Source organism: Pan paniscus, chromosome 2 (genome assembly GCF_029289425.2).
Source record: "Pan paniscus chromosome 2, NHGRI_mPanPan1-v2.0_pri, whole genome shotgun sequence".
Lineage (NCBI taxonomy): Eukaryota > Metazoa > Chordata > Mammalia > Primates > Hominidae > Pan > Pan paniscus.
The window spans coordinates 139,777,756-139,797,330 of NC_085926.1; the positions used below are offsets into that span (position 1 = coordinate 139,777,756).

Consider the following 19,575-nt stretch of genomic DNA (forward strand, 5'->3'; position numbering starts at 1 on the left):
TTTATCTAGCAAAGTAACTTCTCCTTCAAAGGAGAAACTTAGAGTAAAATAAACTGACAGAGAATGTAACCGTAATTAAATTTTATCTGCTCATACTTGGTAGACCAGTGGTTCCCAGTACACACAGGATTTTCTCTTCCAGGTAATGCTCAAGTTACCATATATCAGAGAAACAAATAGCTTCCATGTTTTGGAGTAGAATGTAACATTTTCACCAAACTGAAATCTGTTGGACCTAGTTACTATACTGAACTAGTCATGTGTTTCAAAACTGCTTACTGAATTATATATTTGTATTTAAATCCTTATTTGGAAAACCACAAAGCACTAAATATGAAAGTCATATTAATGACCATTAAACATATACAAACTAACAGGCTGGGCGTGGTGGCTCATGCCTGTAATCCCATCACTTTGGAAGGCTGAGGCGGGCGGATCACCTGAGGTCAGGAGTTCGAGACCAGCCTGGCCAACATGGTGAAACCCCATCTCTACTGAAAAATAAAAAAATTAGCTAGGCGTGGTGGCGTGCGTCTGTAATCCCAGCTACTTGGAAGGGTGAAGCAGGAGAATTGCTTGAACCCGGGAGGCAGAGGTTGCAGTGAGCCAAGATCCGAGCCACTGTACTCCAACCTGGGCGACAAGAGCAAGACTCCATCTCAAAAAAAAAAAAAAAAAAAAAAAATATATATATATATATATATATATACACACACACACATACACAAACTACAAATCCTTGACAGCAGCCAATATCTTTGAAACACTATTTCATAATATTCTTGTTTACCACGTTTTCTTTGTGCGCCAGGTGATTAGTTATCAAAGCACGCTTATTATTAGCGCACACACACATACATGCACACACATAATGTAAATGAAGCGGACAGGTTTTGTTTCATTCTGAATATCTTTCTTTCTTACCTAAATGAAAAAGCCTGTTATCAACTCTACCAGCATTTTAGGTTTCCTCTAACCTGTAGTTATATTTGTAATGAGTTGAAAATAGTTAACTACTTCCATTCTTTTTTTTTTTTTTTTTTTTGAGACGGAGTCTTGCTCTGTCGCCCAGGCTGGAGTACAGTGGCGGTATCTCTGCTCACTGCAAGCTCCGCTTCCTGGGTTCACCCCATTCTCCTGCCTCAGCCTCCCGAGCAGCCGGGACTACAGGCGCCCGCTACCACGCCCGGCTAATTTTTTTGTATTTTTAGTAGAGACGGGGTTTCACCGCGTTAGCCAGGATGGTCTCGATCCTGACCTCCTGATCCGCCTGCCTCGGCCTCCCAAAGTGCTGGGATTATAGGCGTGAGCCACCGCGCCCGGCAGGTAACATTCTTTAGTTCTTTCAATCTTGCCTATGATTTAAAGAAGTGCATTCCAGTCTGCTTGCGTGGTGCTTTGCTATTTCTAATACTCATTTCATGCCAAACTCTCCAACATGCTTCTACAAATCTTTTGGTGTCATTAGCTCAAAACGTAAATGGATTTTGGTTATTTTCAATGTCATAATTATAAATTTAGCTTTTTTAAGCGTGAAAAAAGCACTTTATAGGAATATATTTTACCACTTTTCCATTTGTGGGAGGTATAATTCATTATTTCTTGCTTTGGTAAGAAAAGTGAGGAAAAAGGAAAATTTATCCATTTGCAGGCTGTTTAAACTTCCAGACAGATTATAATTCATCATTCCAAACAATAAGATGGCTATTACATTTCTCCATAATTTTTATTTGCTAATAAAACGGAGGCAGAGCTTTTTCCTAAAAATAAATAAATAAACAACAACAACAACAACCTCCCCCACCCCGCACCTTCTGTGCAAATTCCTATAAAGTCTTTTATCCTGTCGCTGAGTCTGAGGGCGCCCCCCCTCCCCGTACTCGTCAGCTCCATCTCGCGGAGGAAAACGCTACCGGCACCCTCAGCTCCGCCCAAGGGCCGCGATCTCTACAGGGGAGATGAAAAGCCGGCGACACTACACAGGCGTGGACCCTCCAAAGAGTGTTCCTTTCCTGTGGGTTAAGAGTAGGAGCGTCTGGGCAAAAGCTGGGAGCTTTCAGTTGCCAGGACCCTTGGGAAAGCACGTATTTAGATTTCATTGATAAATTCAACTGAATCCCGAGAAAAATTATACTCCATTCACTGGCATATTTAGAATGGAATTCCCATTGACCCGAGGCTCCCGGTTGAACCCTTCAAGGGAGCCAAGCGAGGACGTTCTCAGAACAGCAGTGCACCGTGTACATTGTGGGAGCCCCGCGCGATCCCCCGCAGAGCGTCCTGTAGGAACGTCACAGAGCCCAGAGAACGCCTGGGGACGGTCGGGGAGGCAGTTCGGGGAGGGGACGATTAAGTTCCCTCAGAGAGGACGCCGCGGGCCGACTGGAGTCGTTTTCGTGCTCTCCGCGCCCGCCCGCCGCGGGTAGCATCTTCTCAGCGCCCCGGCGCCCAGGAACGCCCAGGAAACCCAGTCCTCCTCCTAAGCAACCTGCGGCGCGGGGACGCCCGCCTTTTGCTATTATTATAAACGTGCGTGCGACTAAACCTTCGGATTTTTAGACTTTCTTCTCGCTTCCTCTGACCCAGGCTGAGGGAGCCCCCGAGGCTACTGCGGGGCGGGGCCGGGGCGGGGTGGGGCGTCCTCGCCGCCTCAGGCAGCGCCCCGGCCGCGGGCGGGAGGCGGCAGCGGCGCGGGCCGAGCGGCGCGGGGATTGGCTGCGGCGGGCGGAGACGTCAGGCTCCCGCGGCCCAAGCGGCCGCCCGGCGCGGCGCGGCGCAGTCGGCTCGAGTACTGCCCGTAACGAGGAGGTGTTCTCGGCCGTCCCACCCTTCACTGCCGTCTCCGGGCTGCGCCGCCGGAGCCGGGACGCGCCTCCGCAGCCCTCGCCGCCTCCATCCCCGCGGCCGCAGCTCCTCTCGCCGTCCGCGCGCACACCATGACGAAGAACGAGAAGAAGTCCCTCAACCAGAGCCTGGCCGAGTGGAAGCTCTTCATCTACAACCCGACCACCGGAGAATTCCTGGGGCGCACCGCCAAGAGCTGGGGTGAGCGGGCAGCAGCTGGGCGTCCGGGGCCGGCCTCGGTCCCGGGGGCGCCGGGCGCGGTCGGGTGGGAACGGAAAGGCGGGAGGCGGCTCCCAGCGCCGGGTCTCCCGACCGCCCGACCCTAACCCGGGCGGCGGCGGCGCAGTGCGGCCCCATTCATTGCTCCCCCGGCCGGCCGGACTGGCCGCAGCTCGCTCCCGAAGCAGCGGGGCCCGCGGGCAGCCCGGCCGGGCCGCGCTGGTTCCTCCCTCCCTGCTGGGAGCGGGGCGCACGTGCTGCCCGGGCCTCCCGCCCGGCGCGGCGCCGGAAGCCGGGGACCCCTGCCCGAAGCCGGGCCCCGAGAGTGCAGGAGCCGAGCCCCCGGGCCTCCTTTGTACGGAGCGCTCCGGCCCGAGAGGCCCTGGCGGAGGCGCCCGGCCCGCTGAGTGGTTCGGGGAAGCCAGACCCTGCCCCACTCCAGGGGAGAGGAAATTTCCACTCCCGCCGCTATCTTGTGACTCGTCCACGCTGCCACCCCGACCGGTCGGAAGAGTGCGACTGAGTGTTAAGTGTGGGTGTGGGTTACTTAAACGTGTAGCGGTGAGTTAATCACAGAAGTACATTGTACAAGAAAATGCACTTGAATTTGGACAGTGAAAAGGCCCTTAAAAAGGTTGGTTCCTCCCGGATTCCTTTTTAATTACAGAGGTTTTCTTCCTTACAAATTTGCTTCTTTGGGGAAAGTAAATCCTGTCTGAACAACACAGGTTTGTTTTTTTTTCCCGTGTCTTCAAAACAGGAGAGTGATGGTTGTATGTTAGCAGATTTTTTCTATGCGTGAGCTCTTTGTTTTAATATATTTAAACCATCTACCGTGTAGAGTAGCTTTAGGATGCCTTTTTTTTTCTAAAATTGTATCAATCTCTGAATGCAGGCTAGAGCTTTTTTTTTTTTTTTTTTTGCCTTTATACTTAAGTAAACTAATTTTACCTTTTTAAATCCTTTTGAAACATTTTGTTAGTGGGTCTTGAAAGACCATTTCTTTCTGAGTGGGAATAAATCTCGAGAGCTTAGAACTATTTGGGCACAACATTTTTAGGATAAGCATGGAGAAATAAGCTATGACTCAGAAAATAAACTGTTGCTGCAGACTGAAATGGACTCCTTCAGGGTGAAAAGGCGTCTTGAAGTCTTATCACAAGCTGAAAGGGGCCTTGGAGGATTTTTAGCCCAACCCCCACTTTAGAGATGAGAAAAATGAGACCCAGAGAGGTTGTGATTTTTGCCTTGTGTAAAATTACATATGCCACAAAGCCAAGAAAAGAACCCAGTTCTCCTTTAATCCTAGTCCAGCGGTTGTATTATTTTACAGATGCCTTGCCTAACTGCATGGTAATCACTCATGATTTTTATTTAAATTGCTGTCTTCTTTTGGGAACCCACTAGTGTGATGAAGAAATAAATCTTGCATCCAGACTTACATGGGAACAAAAGATGAACATTTATAAAGCTTAATTGCTTGTTTCTAGAGTGTACTAACTTTTTGCTGAAGAAATTTTTGAGTGGTGGAGAGAGATTAATTTTGATAGGCTACCTTCCTCCCTTTCTCCCTTCCCCAGTGCTTCCTCATTTCCAGAACGGAGTAACTCCACTTTGTGTTAGAATGACATTTCTTACTGCAGATAGTGCTCTTCAACCTTTGTATTGTATGACCTAGGGTAGAGATTTTATTTTATTGAGTCAATGCATTTAAATAGATAACATGCACAAATAAGTATAGAGCAATGTGTAAGGACTGTAAAACTAGTACAAGTGAAGTTGGGATTCATTTTGGAAGGATTAAGTCAATCTCTTCAAAATCGATAAGTATTACTCTTATCAGTAAATTTTTTGTTTATTGTAATAATAGTAAGCCAGTGAAGAATGGCATATATAGGTGAAAATTAACCATAATCCTGTCCCAATGTAAGGGTATCCCTCTAAGGATATGTGAGGGAGTCGTGAGAGGAGGCCGAAATCCATATTCAGCTTGCCAGGCTGTGTGTCCTAGACCATGGTTGGGTCTGCTAGAGAAGGGGCACCTTGTTCTAATTCTTGCAAAGGCAGGATCAGTTTGGAGAGCTCTGTGCCTCTGGGGATATGTCTGCCAGGAAGGATTCCTCTTTTAATTCTCTTGAAGGGACTGTATGGGCTTGCTGCCTGATGTCATCATACCTCAGAGATACTATTAACATTCTGGTGTATATCTTACTGAATTGTATATAACATTTTTTTTAAAACAAAAGGATCATAAAGTGTTGTTTTATATTCTGAGTATATTGTGGGCATCTTTCCATGTTACTAAAGATTTTTAGACAGGTTTCCCTATATTCACCCTTTTCATGTACATTTTTGCACATTTATTTCCTTGGTATATATTTATACCGATGGGATTTCTAGGCCATTCATATGTACTTTTTACATTTTGAAAACTTGTTTTCATGTGCTTTCCAGGAAGTTTCTAACAATTTATACTCCCAACGGTATGTAGTGGTGTCTCATATCTTCATCAGCACTGAGGCTATTTTTACCCGTGTTATCTCTTTTAAAACCTTACATTTTTGGGGCCGGGCGCGGTGGCTCACACCTGTAATCCCAGCACTTTGGGAGGCTGAGGTGGGTGGATCACTTGAGGGCAGGAGTTCGAGACCAGCCTGGCCAACATGGTGAAACCCTATCTCTACTAAAAATGAAAAAAAAAAAAAAAATTAGCCGGGTGTGGTGGCACCTGCCTGTAATCACAGCTACTTGGGAGGCTGAGGCAGGAGAATTGCATGAACCCAGGAGGTGGAGGTTGCAGTGAGCTGAGATCGCACCACTGCACTCCAGCCTGGGCGACAAAGCAAGTCTCCATCTCAAAAAAAAAACCAAAAAAAAAAACCTTACAGTTTTTGGTAACAGCTTTTTTTTTTTTTTTTTTTTTTAAAGAAAAACAGCCTTTTGTCATTTTGCAAATTTTTTTTCTAGTTGTCTTTTTGACTTTTTTTTTTTAATCAAATTTTATGTAGGTGGTGGGAGAAAAAGATTATGTATTTGTTGTAGGGGGTGGAAAGAAAAAAAATCACATCTTTTTTGACCTTGTAAAGTTGCTAGGACTCCTGGTGTGTCTACCCCCAGGATTTTATCATTCATTTAAGATGTTTCCTGGTTTTATTTTTACACATTTAAGTCTTTAGTATGTTTGTCTCATTTTGATCTAAGGTTCCTCTCCAAGTGCATTGGATACATCAAAAAGCACACATATTTAAAAGGTAGTTTTGCTATTTACATTTTGGATAAAGTGAAAATGTTGCATGTTACATTGCATTGCCTTATTTAAAACAGCTACGTAAAGATTTTGAGTGGCCGCTTTACTGTGTATTTGGCTAATATCTTACAGGTGGTTACAGCAGTTTCAAAATGCTTATATACACATAAGTTACCTCATGTGATTTTCACAGTAACCTAAAGCCAACTAGTTGGGTGATCCAAGTGTACTTAGCACTGGTTTTCAAGCTGAAAAGTAAGTATAAGTCAGCAATAAATAGTTGCCATTTATGAATACACAGGACAAAGAAAATTGAGCACCTAATGGCTGATGTTTGCAAAATATTAAATAACTTAAGTTCATTGAATACAATTAGAGTCAAATTAATGAAGCTTAGAGATCTAGTGTTATTTAAACTACTAGTAGTGGGCCAAGTGTTGCCATTAACATTTTTTTAATGATGAAATAGAATAGTAAAAATATGTTTATTTTACCTAATAGGTTTATTCTAGCTTAAAAAAAAGTGTTGTTTCATGAAACTTTTGTGTATTTTGCATATATAGATACACCAGTGTAAACTGTATTTGTTACTTTGGCTCATAGTCCAAAAACTCTTGAAAGCCACTAATCTAGCCCAGTGCCTTCATTTCATAGGTGGCAAAATTAAACCTATGGGTCATCTGATTTGCCAAAATTCACTCAGGGAGTTAGTGATAAAATCCTTGGGGCTTCAGACTCCAAGGCCAGAGATTTTTTAAAAAAAAAACCAGGCGGGACATGGTGGCTCATGCCTGTAATCCCAGCACTTTGGGAGACTGAGGCGGGCGGATCACCTGAAGTCAGAGTTCGAGACCAGCCTGGCCAACATGGCGAAATCCGTCTTTACTTAAAGTACAAAAATTAGCCCGGCATGGTGGCGGGTGCCTGTAATCCCAACTACTCTGGAGACTGAGGCAGGAGAATTGCTTGAACCCGGGAGGGGGAGGTTACAGTGAGCCAAGATCACGCCACTGCACTCCAGCCTGAGCGACAAGCTCAGGACTCCACCTCCAAAAAAAAAAAAAAAGAAAAGAAAAACCAACTATGCCATGATGTGTTGTCATTTAATAACATCTACTTGTGAGCTTCTTTGGGGTTCATTATCTTTATTAAGGTGGTCTGTCAGTAAATGCTTTGTATTAATATTAACTTAAAACTCAAGTCAGTGATTTCCAAGCCTAGTCAGAATTCTGGACCAAAACTGTTAGCACCTATATTTTGTTTGTGTGCCTTTTCTTTTACTATAGTTCCATGAAGTGCCATTTTCTCAGTCACTTCTGGGTCATGGCTCAGTAATTGTTCTGCTTTGGAGATCAGGCTTCATCCCATCTGGGGCATCTGACAGTAGGGGAGAAGGCAGATGTGTTTGTTTTCCATTGTCTGTCACATAATTTTTGTAAGATGGTGTTCTTTGTCCTGTGGAGTGTGCCATTAACCCATTTATGCTGGAGGTTGCAATTTTTTTTAATTTTTGCAATGAGACCTTGGCAAGGACATTGAGCAGTAGGATATAACTCCCACATGCTTAGCGTTCCAATAATGGAACACAGGCATAAATGGAAGCTTTACAAACTTTACAAAAATGTGCATCACTGGGAAAGTAACAGGACTTACCTTACCCTGTGTGCAGGCTATAAACGCAGGCCAATGGTACATGTGGTGACAGCAGCAGAAGAGAAGGGCAGGTACTGAGCCATTATCTAGCAGGAGAAAGTACTTCCTGGATTGTCCAGGAAGTAGTCCTGTGGTGGGAGGGAGAGAAAGGGTAAGTGTCTGTGTTGTGTTACAATACCATTGTAATTATGGTAGTACGAGTGCTTTAAGATTATTAAAGAGCCTCTCCCCACCCCTGATGTAATTCGATTTCTTTGAAATTGACTTTTGGATTTATATCTATACAATTAAACTAGTTGTATTAAAAGAAGTCTTAAAAGCCCTCCTGTCTATAGTAACAACTTTTCCATGATTTTATCATCATTTGATTAAGGACCAGTCATTTAACACTGATTGTGAAATAGGAGGAAACACCCATTTAACCTTGAAAGATAAATTTAATTATTTTCTAATTTTGCATTCATTCTGTTGGTTTTGAAGAAAAGTCACCTGTAATCTTTAACCACTTAATATAACCACTATTAACATTTTATGTCTTTTTCCTATGTATAAATAAGTTTTTAAAACATACCTAAATACCTGATCTTATCATTTAACATTTAAGGAGAATGGTCTTTATTCCTCTGCCTTTTTCCTAAATGTTGATGTGCTGGAGGTGTCCTTGGGTCTGTCACCTTTATGGTGACCATACATATTTCCTGTTGAATTTATCTAGTCTGGTGGCTTAGTTACTATCTCTGTTGGGACTCCCAAAGCTGCATATCTAATCATACAATTTTGTTTTGTTTTGTTTTTTGAGATAGAGTTTCGCTCTTGTTGCCCAGGCTGGAGTGCAATGGTGCGATCTCGGCTCACTGCAACCTCTGCCTCCCGGATTCAAGCAATTCTCCTGCCTCAGCCTCCCAAGTAGCTGGGATTACAGGCATGCGCCACCATGCCTAGCTAATTTTTGTATTTTTAGCTGAGATAGGGTTTTTTTCCATGTTGGTCAGGCTGATCTCAAACTCCTGACCTCAGGTGATCCACATGCCTTGGCCTCCCAAAGTACTGGGATTACAGGCGTGAGCCACCACGCCCGGCCTCATGAGTTTTTAATGTTCTTATAACCACCTGCCTATCAGAAATCTCTAGTTGGATGTTTCATAGGTTATCTGTTCATGTAAATCTGTGTTGTTCTCAAGGGCTCCTTAGCACGACATACAAACTCTTTAAAATCTCAGTGGCTTACTTCTCTCCAGTGGCTTACTTTTCTCCTGTCATCTCTCTCTACCATTCCACATAGTTATTTCCTACTCCTTCTGGGCTGTTTCCTAGCTTCTGGGCCTCTCATCCCCTTATTCCATGTTGGTCTGGCTGATCAGATGTCAGCTTTGATGGTCTGATACCCAGAAAACATCTTTGAACTCCTCTTTGCATTAAGGCCAGGTGCAGTGGCTCTTGCCTGTAATCCCAGCACTTTGGGAAGCCGAAGTGGGCGGATCACTTGTGGCCAGGAGTTAGAAATCAGCCTGGGCAACATGGTGAAAACCTGTCACTACTAAAAATACAAAAAATTAGCCAGGTGTGGTGGCGTAGTGAATTTTTGCAATCAGACTTTGATAATGACCTGTAGTTGTAACTATTCGGGAGGCTGAGGTGGGAGGATCACCTGAGTCCAGGAGGTCGAGGCTACAATGAGCTGTAATTGTGCCACTGCATTCCAGCCTAGGTGATAGAGTTAGCCTATCTAAAAAAAAGTTAAGACTCAACAAAATAAAATAAATAAAACCTTTTTCTATCATAGCATTTATAACTTTATATATTGTTGTCATTGCCTATTTACTAGACTATAATCTTATTCTTGTCTTATTCCTCTTTGATTCTCTAACCCCTGGCCTGTCCTAGCACTTACTAGGAATGTAATACAAACTGGTTGAATGAGCAGTACTATGAATGTTTCCATGAAGTTAGTCTTCTGCAGTATTGTTTTTAATGGCTTCACAGTGTTTGACGGTATTGGTGTACCCATAGTATATTCGTCCCCTCAATTTTGGGGCATTTTCCTTTTTCTTTTGTTAGAGTACTGATGGGTTTTCATGGAAGTTCAGTGTTCAAAAGAAGCTTAGTGATTATTCCACTTAACTTTCTTATTGGAGACTCAGCTGGGTTTGTGACATGCCTGGATCACGCATCTGATAATAGTGACAGAACCAGGGCAAAATTTTATTTAGGTTTGCTTCCTGCTTTATTGCTCTTTTCAGCTTCTTATACTGCTTTTATGAGACCCTCATAAAGTCTTTTTTTCTTTTACCTGCTCTCAAATTTAATGGGAGTTTATTTAATAGTGCCCTTCTTCCCTTATGGGGTGCTATTACTAATAATATTTCGGAAAATTTTTTTTAACATAATAACCTCCCACATACCTGTTTAAACTTTGTTACTGAGTCATTTGTGGAGCTAGCTCTTATTTGTGACTTCTCAGGATTTTGCTGGTGCTGTGGGTAAGATATGACTTTGGAAGTGACCTTCCTGCAAGGCATGGGGTACTTTTCTTTTGGTTTTTGCATGTTGGCAGTATCTGGCTCATAAAAAGTGGCCTTTTACATACTCCTGCTCCCACTCCCTAGCTCTCTAACCATTCCTTTCCTAGTTCCTTCTTGTTTGCTCTTCCTGTCTTCTAAATGTTTGTGATGGTTAATATTATTGAGTGTCAACTTGATTGGGTTGAAGGATAGAAAGTATTGATCCTGGGTGTGTCTGTGAGGGTGTTGCCAAAGGAGATTAACATTTAAGTCAGTGGGCTGGGAAAGGCAGACCCACTCTTAATTGGGTGGGCACCGTCTAATCAGCTGCCAGCGAATATAAAGCTGGCAGAAAAACGTGAAAAGGAGAGACTGGCCCTAGCCTACTAGCCTACATCTTTCTCCCGTGCTGGATGCTTCCTACCCTCAAACATTAGACTCCATGTTCTTTGGTTTTGGGACTCAGACTGGCTCTCCTTGTTCCTCAAGGAGATATATACATATTATTAGTTCTGTCCCTCTAGGCCCTGACTAATGCAATGTATGTATCTCAGATGCTGTCTTTGGCCTTGTTTTCTCTTCTTCTTTCCTGGCAATGTCATATAACAACTGCAAAGATCATTACAGATTTTACTTCTTGGTTGACATCTCTCTCAGGTTCCAGGCCCCTGTTTATTCTCAGTTGCTTTCTGCATATCCCACAAATCTAAGAGTGTGAGGCTTAGATGTCTTAACTAACTTTCATACCAGATAACATCATCTGGTAAATAGCTCGTTTCCCTTCCTTCCCTGAGGTTCTGTATTGCTCCTATTTTTGCAGTTTTAAAAAACAGCTTCACTATCCTGTCGTCTAGGCTCCAGACTTAGCCAAATTGTGCCGGTGCTATTCAATAACATCGCTTGAACCTCTTGAATCTTTGTGGCCCATATCCCCATTACTAGTACTACAATTATTTTAGGAATTAATTTTCTTTGACTTGTTTACCATTTTCTCTTTATCCCCATCAAGACACACGTTCAGAGGACATCTGAGATGCTCATTTTTCCTAGCTTCATAATCCTAGCCACCCGTACCAAATTTCATTAACACTCCCACCAACCTTGTCCTCATTTTATCAGGATCTGGTAGTGCCTTTTCTTTTCTTTTTTTCTTTTTTTGTTTTTCAGATGGAGTTTCGCTCTTGTTGCCAAGGCTGGAGTGCAATGGCACAATCTTGGCTCACTGCAACCTCCACCTCCCAGGTTTAAGTGATTCTCCTGTCTCAGCCTCCCGAGTAGCTGGAATTACAGGCACATGTCACCACGCCTGGCAATTTTTGTGTTTTTAGTAGAGACGGGATTTCATCATATTGGTCAGGCTGATCTCGAACTCTTGACCTCAGGTGATCTGTCCGCCTCAGCCTCCCAAAGTGCTGGGATTACAGACGTGAGCCACTGTGCCTGACCAGCGCATGCCTTTTCTTATAAACTCTGTGATTTAAAAACTTGAAGCACCAGATGAAGATCTTTGTAATTGTTTCACAGTTGTTCCAGCTTCAAATAGACGATTGGCTTTCCAGCTTTTATCTGCTGCTTTAAAACACACACACACACACACACCCCTGTAGTGTTGTTGACCCTGGGGAAAGTGGGTCTTAACTACTGGTGCATCTCCAGTAAGATCCAAAGAATCAGTGAGAATCATTGTGACTTAAGCAATGTAGCCCACTGCTGTCGGGTTATTTCTAAGGCAGCAGCTTTGATCATATTACCTTCTGTACCCCAAAACTGTGTTTGGGTCCCTACTGCTTCCAGAAAGTTTAGGTAAGTTCCAGAGAGTCTGGCATTCCAGGTTTATTGTATGTGGGCGTGGAGCTGTTTCCAACCCTAAGTAACCCATCGTTTCCCACCTTGCCCACACCCCATTATGCACCCTATGTTGTAGCTACACGGATGTATCTAAGACCCTTAGTCTGGAACCCCTGTCTGTTCCTTCCCCAGTCTCTTCGTTCTGTGCACACGAATTCTTCCTTATTTCACAGACCTAGCTTCAGTGCTGGCTCTGCCATAAGCCTTCTCTGATATGCTCAGGTGGAAATAATACCACTTATTTCCTATAACATCTAAAATGTTGTATCTGTATATAAAGGTGTAATTCTGTCACCCAACTCACAATGGCTCTGCTCTACTACATTTCTAATTAATTTTTAAACTTTCCAGATAGGGCATCATAATAAAAAGTGAACTGGTAGGTTTATATATTTTTACTTGATGCATCTCAGAATACACCAATATACTGAGAAGATGACCAGATAGGACTCATAGACCTAAATTCTAGTTCCACATCTCTGTTAAAGCTTAGATAACTCAAGATCTCTTAGCCTTGTTTCCTCCATAAAAGAAAAAAGTTCAGCCAGATGTGATGGCTCATGCCTTTTAGCCCAGCACTTTGGGAGGCCAAGATGGGAGGACTGCTTTAGGCCAGGAATTCAATACCAGCCTTGATGACATAAGGAGACCCGATCTCTACAAAAAATAATTTTAAAAAATTAGCTGGCTGTGGTAGCGCACATCTTTGGTTCCAGCTACTCAGGAGGTTGAGGCTGGACAATCACTTGAGCCTGGGAGGTCAAGGCTGCAGTAAGCCGTGATTGTGCCACTGCACTCCAGCCTGGGTGACCGAGTGAGACCATACCTCAAAAAAAAGAAAAAAGACATTGTATGAGATAGTTTCAAATGTAACTTTGAAATTACAAACAAAGCCTACCTATATAAATGCTTTAGAATGGGAGGCAGCCAGATTCAAAGGACCACGTTATTGTTGGCTTTGCTGACCACACGGTGTTTGTTGCAACTACCTAACTCCATTACTGTAGCTTGAAATTGGCCATAGAACTAACGGGCATGGCTAGCATTTTATTTATAAAAATAGCAGCAGCCGTGGTTTGCTTTAGAAGTTAGAGTTGGTGAGTGGTCAGTGTAGTCTGACTCAAGAAATCTGAACTGGTCTTAAATGGGATGTGGACTCTTGGCTTTGTTCTTTTCTTATAACAAAAGTAACACCATTATTTTTACAGTACAGATGTGAATATCAGTAAGTCCAACATCATCCTCAGCTTCTTCCCTGGGTAACCCCCGTTAAGTGTGTAAATGCTTTTTAAAAGGTAATATGTGGCATGTCCATAAAGGTCCGGCAGTGTCTTATAAAGGTAAATATATACCCACCCCCTGAGCCAGCAGTTCTACTCTTAGGTGTGTTTATCCAAGAGAAATGAAAACATACGTTCACAAAATGCCCTTGTACAAAAATATTCATAGTAGCCCTATTCATAATAGTTCCAAACTGGGAACAGTTCAGGTTTTTATCAGCTAGGCAATAGATAAACTTGCATGTCTACACAATGGAATACTACTCAATGGTAAAAAGGAATGAACTACAGATGTACAAAATGTGATGAATCTCACAGGTTGACTGGGAACGAAAGCCTTACCAAAGAGAGTACATACTATATGGTTTTATTTATGTGAAATTCTAAAATAAGCAATTCTTACCTATGCTGGAAAAAAAAAACCCAGAACGGTGGTTGCCTTTAGGGCAGTGGACAGGGAGAATGACTAGGAAGGGACGTGACGGAACTTTCAGGGTGATGATAAGTGTTCTGTATCTTGAATAGGGCTTTGGATCATAAGTAAATGCATTTGTCAAAACTCATTAAGTGGTATATTGGAGATTTGTGTATTTCACTGAATATGCATTTTTTCTCAATTTTAGTTAATACGCATGCTGAATTGTTCTCTGATGTTTGCAACTTGAATCTTTAAAATGAGATAAATACAGTAAAATGTTAATTGTAGAATCTTGATGGGTTTATGGGTGTTCACTTTTAGGTTTCACTCAACTTTTCTGTGCATGGGTAAACATTCCTAATTGAGTGTTGAAGAATATGAATACATTCGTGTGTTTCTCTCTACCTCCTTCACCAGTCTCAGAGTGTTTCCTACAGATGACTATCAGGTTTCCTGTCAGTCCTTTTTTCAGCACCATTTTTATATATGTATATAAACATGTTTCTGTATATATGTGGAGTATATAGAAATAAGTAGGTTCTTGTCTACCTTTACCTGAGCAATAGGAAACTCATATGTTCTGGAACTTGATTTTTTTTCACTTAATATGTTTTGGCTGTATATATAGGTTTGTGTCATTCCATTTCATAGGATAATGTATTTGTCTATTTTCACACTGCTATAAAGAACTACCTGAGACTGGGTAATTTATAAAGAAAAGAGGTTTAATTGACTCACATGATATGGCTTGGCTGTGTCCCCACCCAAATCTCATCATGAATTGTAGCTCCCATAATCCCCACATGCCATGGGAGGAACTGAGTGGGTGGTAATTGAATCATGGGGGCAGGTCTTTCTTGTGCTCTTCTTGAGATAGTGAGTAAGTCTCATGAGATCTGGTGGGTTTTATAAATGGGAGTTCCCCTGCACACGCTCTCTTGCTTGCCGCCATGTAAGATGTGACTTTGCTTCTCATTCACCTTCTGCCATGATTGTGAGGCCTCCCCAGCCATGTGGAACTGAGTCAATTAAACCTCTTTCCTTTATAAATTATCCAGTCTCTGATAAGTCTTTATTAGCAGCATGAGAAGAGACTAATAATACACTCACAGTTCCACATGGCTGGGGAGGCTTCAGGAAACTTACAATCATGGCAGAAGGCGAAGGGAAAGCAAGGCACTTCTTATTCTTACATGGTGGCAGGAGAGAGAGAGAGCCAAGGGGGAAGTGCCACACACTTTCAAACAACCAGACTCATGAGAACTCATTAGCACAAGAACAGCAAGGCAGAAGTCTGCCCCCCATGATTCAGTCACCTCCCACCAGGCCCCTCCCCCAGCATGTGGGGATTACAATTTGAGATGAGATTTGGGTGGAGCACAGTGACAAATCATATCACATAATATTCCATAGTGTGGAGATTATACTATAGAATATATATATTTCTTTCTGATGAATGTTTAAATTGTTTCCAATTTTTATCTTAAAAATTGCTGCAGTGCAACTTTTTATCTAGGATAAACTGAGAAATGGAATTGCCAGTTTATAATATGTATTTATTTTTATGAATATATTGTTCTGAGTGGGCACAATAGCTCATGCCTGTGATCCCAGCACTTTGGGAGGCCGAGGCAGGCTGATCACCTGAGGTCAGGAGTTCAAGACCGCCTGGCCAACATGGTGAAACCCCATCTCTACTAAAAATACAAAATTAGCTGGGCGTGGTGGCAGGTGCCTGTAATCCCAGCTACTTGGGAGGCTGAGGCAAGAGAATCACTTGAACACAGGAGGCAGAGGTTGCAGTGAGCCAAGACTGCACCACTGCACACCAGCCTGGGCAAAAAGAGCGAGACTCTGTCTCAAAAAAAAAAAAAAAAAAAAATATATATATATATATATATACACACACACACACACACACACACACACACGTATATCTACATATATGTGTGTGTGTGTGTATATATATATATATATATATATATATATATATACAGTTCTCCAAAAAAGCTGTACCAGTTTATACTCCCACCAGCAGTGGATAAAAGTACCTTTTCTCCTCAAGCACTGGATATTATAACAATATTGTACAATCATACAAAAATATTGTGCAATTTTTTCCATTTTGATAGGATGCTGGTATCTATCTGGTTGGTTTAATTTGTAATTTCTTCAATATTTTTATATTTGCTCAATTTTAATTTTTAAAAAATGCCTGTAATCTAATTTTTTTTCTTTTCTTTTTTTTTTTTTTTTTTTTGAGACAGAGTGTGGCTCGGTCACCCTGGCTGGAGTGCAGTGGCATGGTCTCGGCTCACTCTGCCTCCTAGGCTCAAGCGATCCTCCTGCCTCGCCTCCTGAGTAGCTGGCACTACCTGTGTATGCCACCACACCTGGCTAATTTTTTGATTTTTGTTTGTTTGTTTTTTTGTGGGGCTTTTTTTTTTTTTTTTTTTTGAGATGGAGTCTTGCTGTGTCACCCAGGATGGACTGCAGTGACATGATTTTGGCTCACTGCAACCTCCACCTCCTGGGTTCAGGTGATTCTCCTGCCTCAGCCTCCCAAGTAGCTGGGATTACAGGTGCCCGCCACTACGCCCGGCTGATTTTTGTATTTTTAGTAGAGATGGGGTTTCACCATGTTGGCCAGGCTGGTCTCGAACTCTTGACCTCAAGTGATCTGCCCGCCTCAGCCTCCCACAGTGCTAGGATTACAGGCGTGAGCCACCACGCCCACCTAATTTTTGTATTTTTAGTAGAGACTGGGTTTTGCCATGTTGCCCAGGCTGGTCTCGAACTCTTGACCTCAAGTGATCTGCCCACCTCTGCCTCCCACAGTGCTGGGATTACAGACGTGAGCCACCACGCCCACCTAATTTTTGTATTTTTAGTAGAGACTGGGTTTTGCCATGTTGCCCAGGCTGGTCTCAAACTCCTGAGCTGAAGCGATCTGCCTGCCTCAGCCTCCCACAGTGCTGGGATCACAGGGGTGAGTCACGGCTCCCAGTCTGTGTTATGTTCTTACTGGTTAAAGGAAATTTTGATACACTTTGAATATTAAGCCTTTGTTATACTTGTAAATATTCTTTATGGACTCATCTTTTTGTTCTCTTGTCTCTTAACTCTTACTTTGGTTTATTTTTTTAATTGTAATGGTTTTAAATGAACATTATCACAGATTTAACAGTCTTCTATGTTCTTTTCTTAATCACTTATCCCTATATGTTGTATAATCCATCATTTCCCCAATGATATGAATTGGCAACTTTGTTAAATGAAAAATTCCATTTTATATGGATTCTTTTTAGGATATTGTTTTGTTGATCTGTATCTTGATTCCTGTGTATCATCACACTTATATAGTAGGCTCTGTATTCGTGATTGTAAAGTAAAATACATGTGTAAATTTGTGTCAATACTACCTGTTCAGTTTTAGTATCCAAATAGTGCAAGCCTTATAAAAACCATTAAGGTAACTTACAGAGCATACACAAAGAATAGTTTATGTATAGAAAATAGTCTGTTCTTTCCATTTTGAGAGAACCAACTAAAGCCATTTAGACTTGGTGTCTTTTACTGGGGTAAACTTCTTTTTTGTAAAAATTCATGGTTTGAACATTTTAATTTTCCTAAAAAATTTTATATTTCATCTGTTTTCACATTTACTAATTGAAAACACTTTTGATCAAGTTGATTTATTATTTAAATGTATTGAATGGTTTTGGTGTGGTTTTTCATTACATTTTGTGTCCATTAACTTGTGTTTTTATCTTAAATCTCTCCTACTTTCTTTGTATTTATTTTAGTCTTGAGCTAAAAATCTGGCTTTTTTGTTAGTCGTATATTTTAATGATGTTTTAATGAATGCATCTAGGGCTATGGGTTTTACTTTGAGTTCTGCTCTGATTACATTATTTTGAATTTTTGGATATCTGTGTTTATTTTTTTAATTCAGGGATTGAGATACAACTTTCTAAATTTGTATTGTTAATTTCTAATGTATTTATTTTGAGATGTTAGAGAATGTGGCCTCTTTTTTTTTTTTTTAATGTTTTTTAGTTTGGAATTGTGTTTTGTTTTTGTAATGTAATCATGGTCAGTTTGGGGGCAGTGCTCCAAGTTTGTAGAGAGTACATTTCTTGGTGACTGCAAAGTCCTACGTATACTAGGTAACTGTTGTGTTTTAAAAATACATATTGCCCTTTTTATTGTCCTTTACTCAATCTGTGGGTTTCTGGAGAGGTATGTTAACATCTCTGGTCATGATTGTGGTGAATTTTATAACTCTGCTTTTGCTTTAATCATTTGAAGCCACTTAGCATCACAGAGGTTCATGGCTATTATGCTGTATCTTCTTTATGTGTTTTTATTTACTTTTATTAAATACACAGTATCTTCACCCTTGCAAATGCTTTTTTACTTGAATTCTAGTTTGCATACAGTAATAATGCCATATCTGCATTTCTTTTGTTAGCCAAGACCTATTTTATTTTCCTGTTTATTTCAACCATTGGTGTTTTAATTTTAGATTGTCTTCTATAACAGCATTAAGTGGATTTTTTAACTGACTCTGATAATGTCCTTTATTATTACCACTTTTAAATTATTCCTGCCATATTATTGACATTTTAATTACAAATTGTTATTGAATATGGGCTGGGCGCAGTGACACACGCCTGTAATCCCAGGTACTCAGGAGACTGAGGCACAAATATCACTTGAACTGGGAGGCAGAGGCTGCAGCAAGTGGAGATCGAGCCACTGCATGCAGCCTGGGTGACAGTGAGACTGTCTCAAAAAAAAAAAAAAAACAGTTATCGAATATAGACAAATTTAAAACTTTAGCCTTATGTAAAATACAAACACAGTGACAAAATCATTGGCTGCCTGGGGAAGGGTGTGTAGATTGCAAAGGGGTACAAGGAACCTTTTGGACATGGTGGTAATGTTCTATATCTTTAATGGAGTGGTAGCTTCACAGATTATACAACGGTCAAAACTAACTGGAATTGTATACCTGAAATGGAGGAAACTTACTATATGCAACTTATTCCTCAGAATTGATAAGGAAAAGCAATTAAAACATCTTAGATGTTACCAGTAAGTCTTAGCAGATCTCTGCTCACCATTGCCTTATGTAGTTTTCCTCTTGGCCTTAGTTTTTTCTTTTTTTCACCCAGGCTGGAGTGCAGTGGTGCCGTTGGTTCACTGCAGCCTCCACAAGCTTCCACCTCTCAGGTTAAAGCAATTCTCCTGCCTCAGCCTCTCGAGTAGCTGGGATTACAGGCACACACCACCACACCTGACTAATTTTTTTATTTTTAGTAGAGACGGGGTTTCACCATGTTGGCCAAGCTGGTCTCGAACTCCTGATCTCAAGCTATCCACCCACCTTGGCCTCCTAAAGTGCTGAGATTACAGGCGTGAGCCACCACACCCAGCTCTCTTTATTCTTGATGTTCTAAAATTTTACCTTTTTGTTTCTAGGTATAGGATGTTTTCCAGTATTTTTTAACATTTCCAATCTAGACACAAGCTTGTTATTTATTTGAGAGTTCTTGCCCC

At 41.7% G+C, this 19,575-nt stretch overlaps 1 protein-coding gene across 2 annotated transcripts in view; it reads left to right on the forward strand.

The window, feature by feature from the left end:
- The first annotated feature begins 2,328 nt into the window (after positions 1-2,328).
- The window catches only part of ATP1B3 (ATPase Na+/K+ transporting subunit beta 3), a 51,663-nt gene continuing 34,416 nt past the window's right edge, over positions 2,329-19,575 (forward strand). The window contains exon 1 of one of the 2 annotated variants that reach the window (XM_034957526.3): positions 2,329-3,045. In XM_034957526.3, the coding sequence (XP_034813417.1) occupies positions 2,937-3,045 (109 nt within the window). In that variant the 5' untranslated portion in view covers positions 2,329-2,936. The remainder of the gene's footprint in view (positions 3,046-19,575) is intronic. The other variant, XM_055110572.2, reaches the window with a different exon arrangement.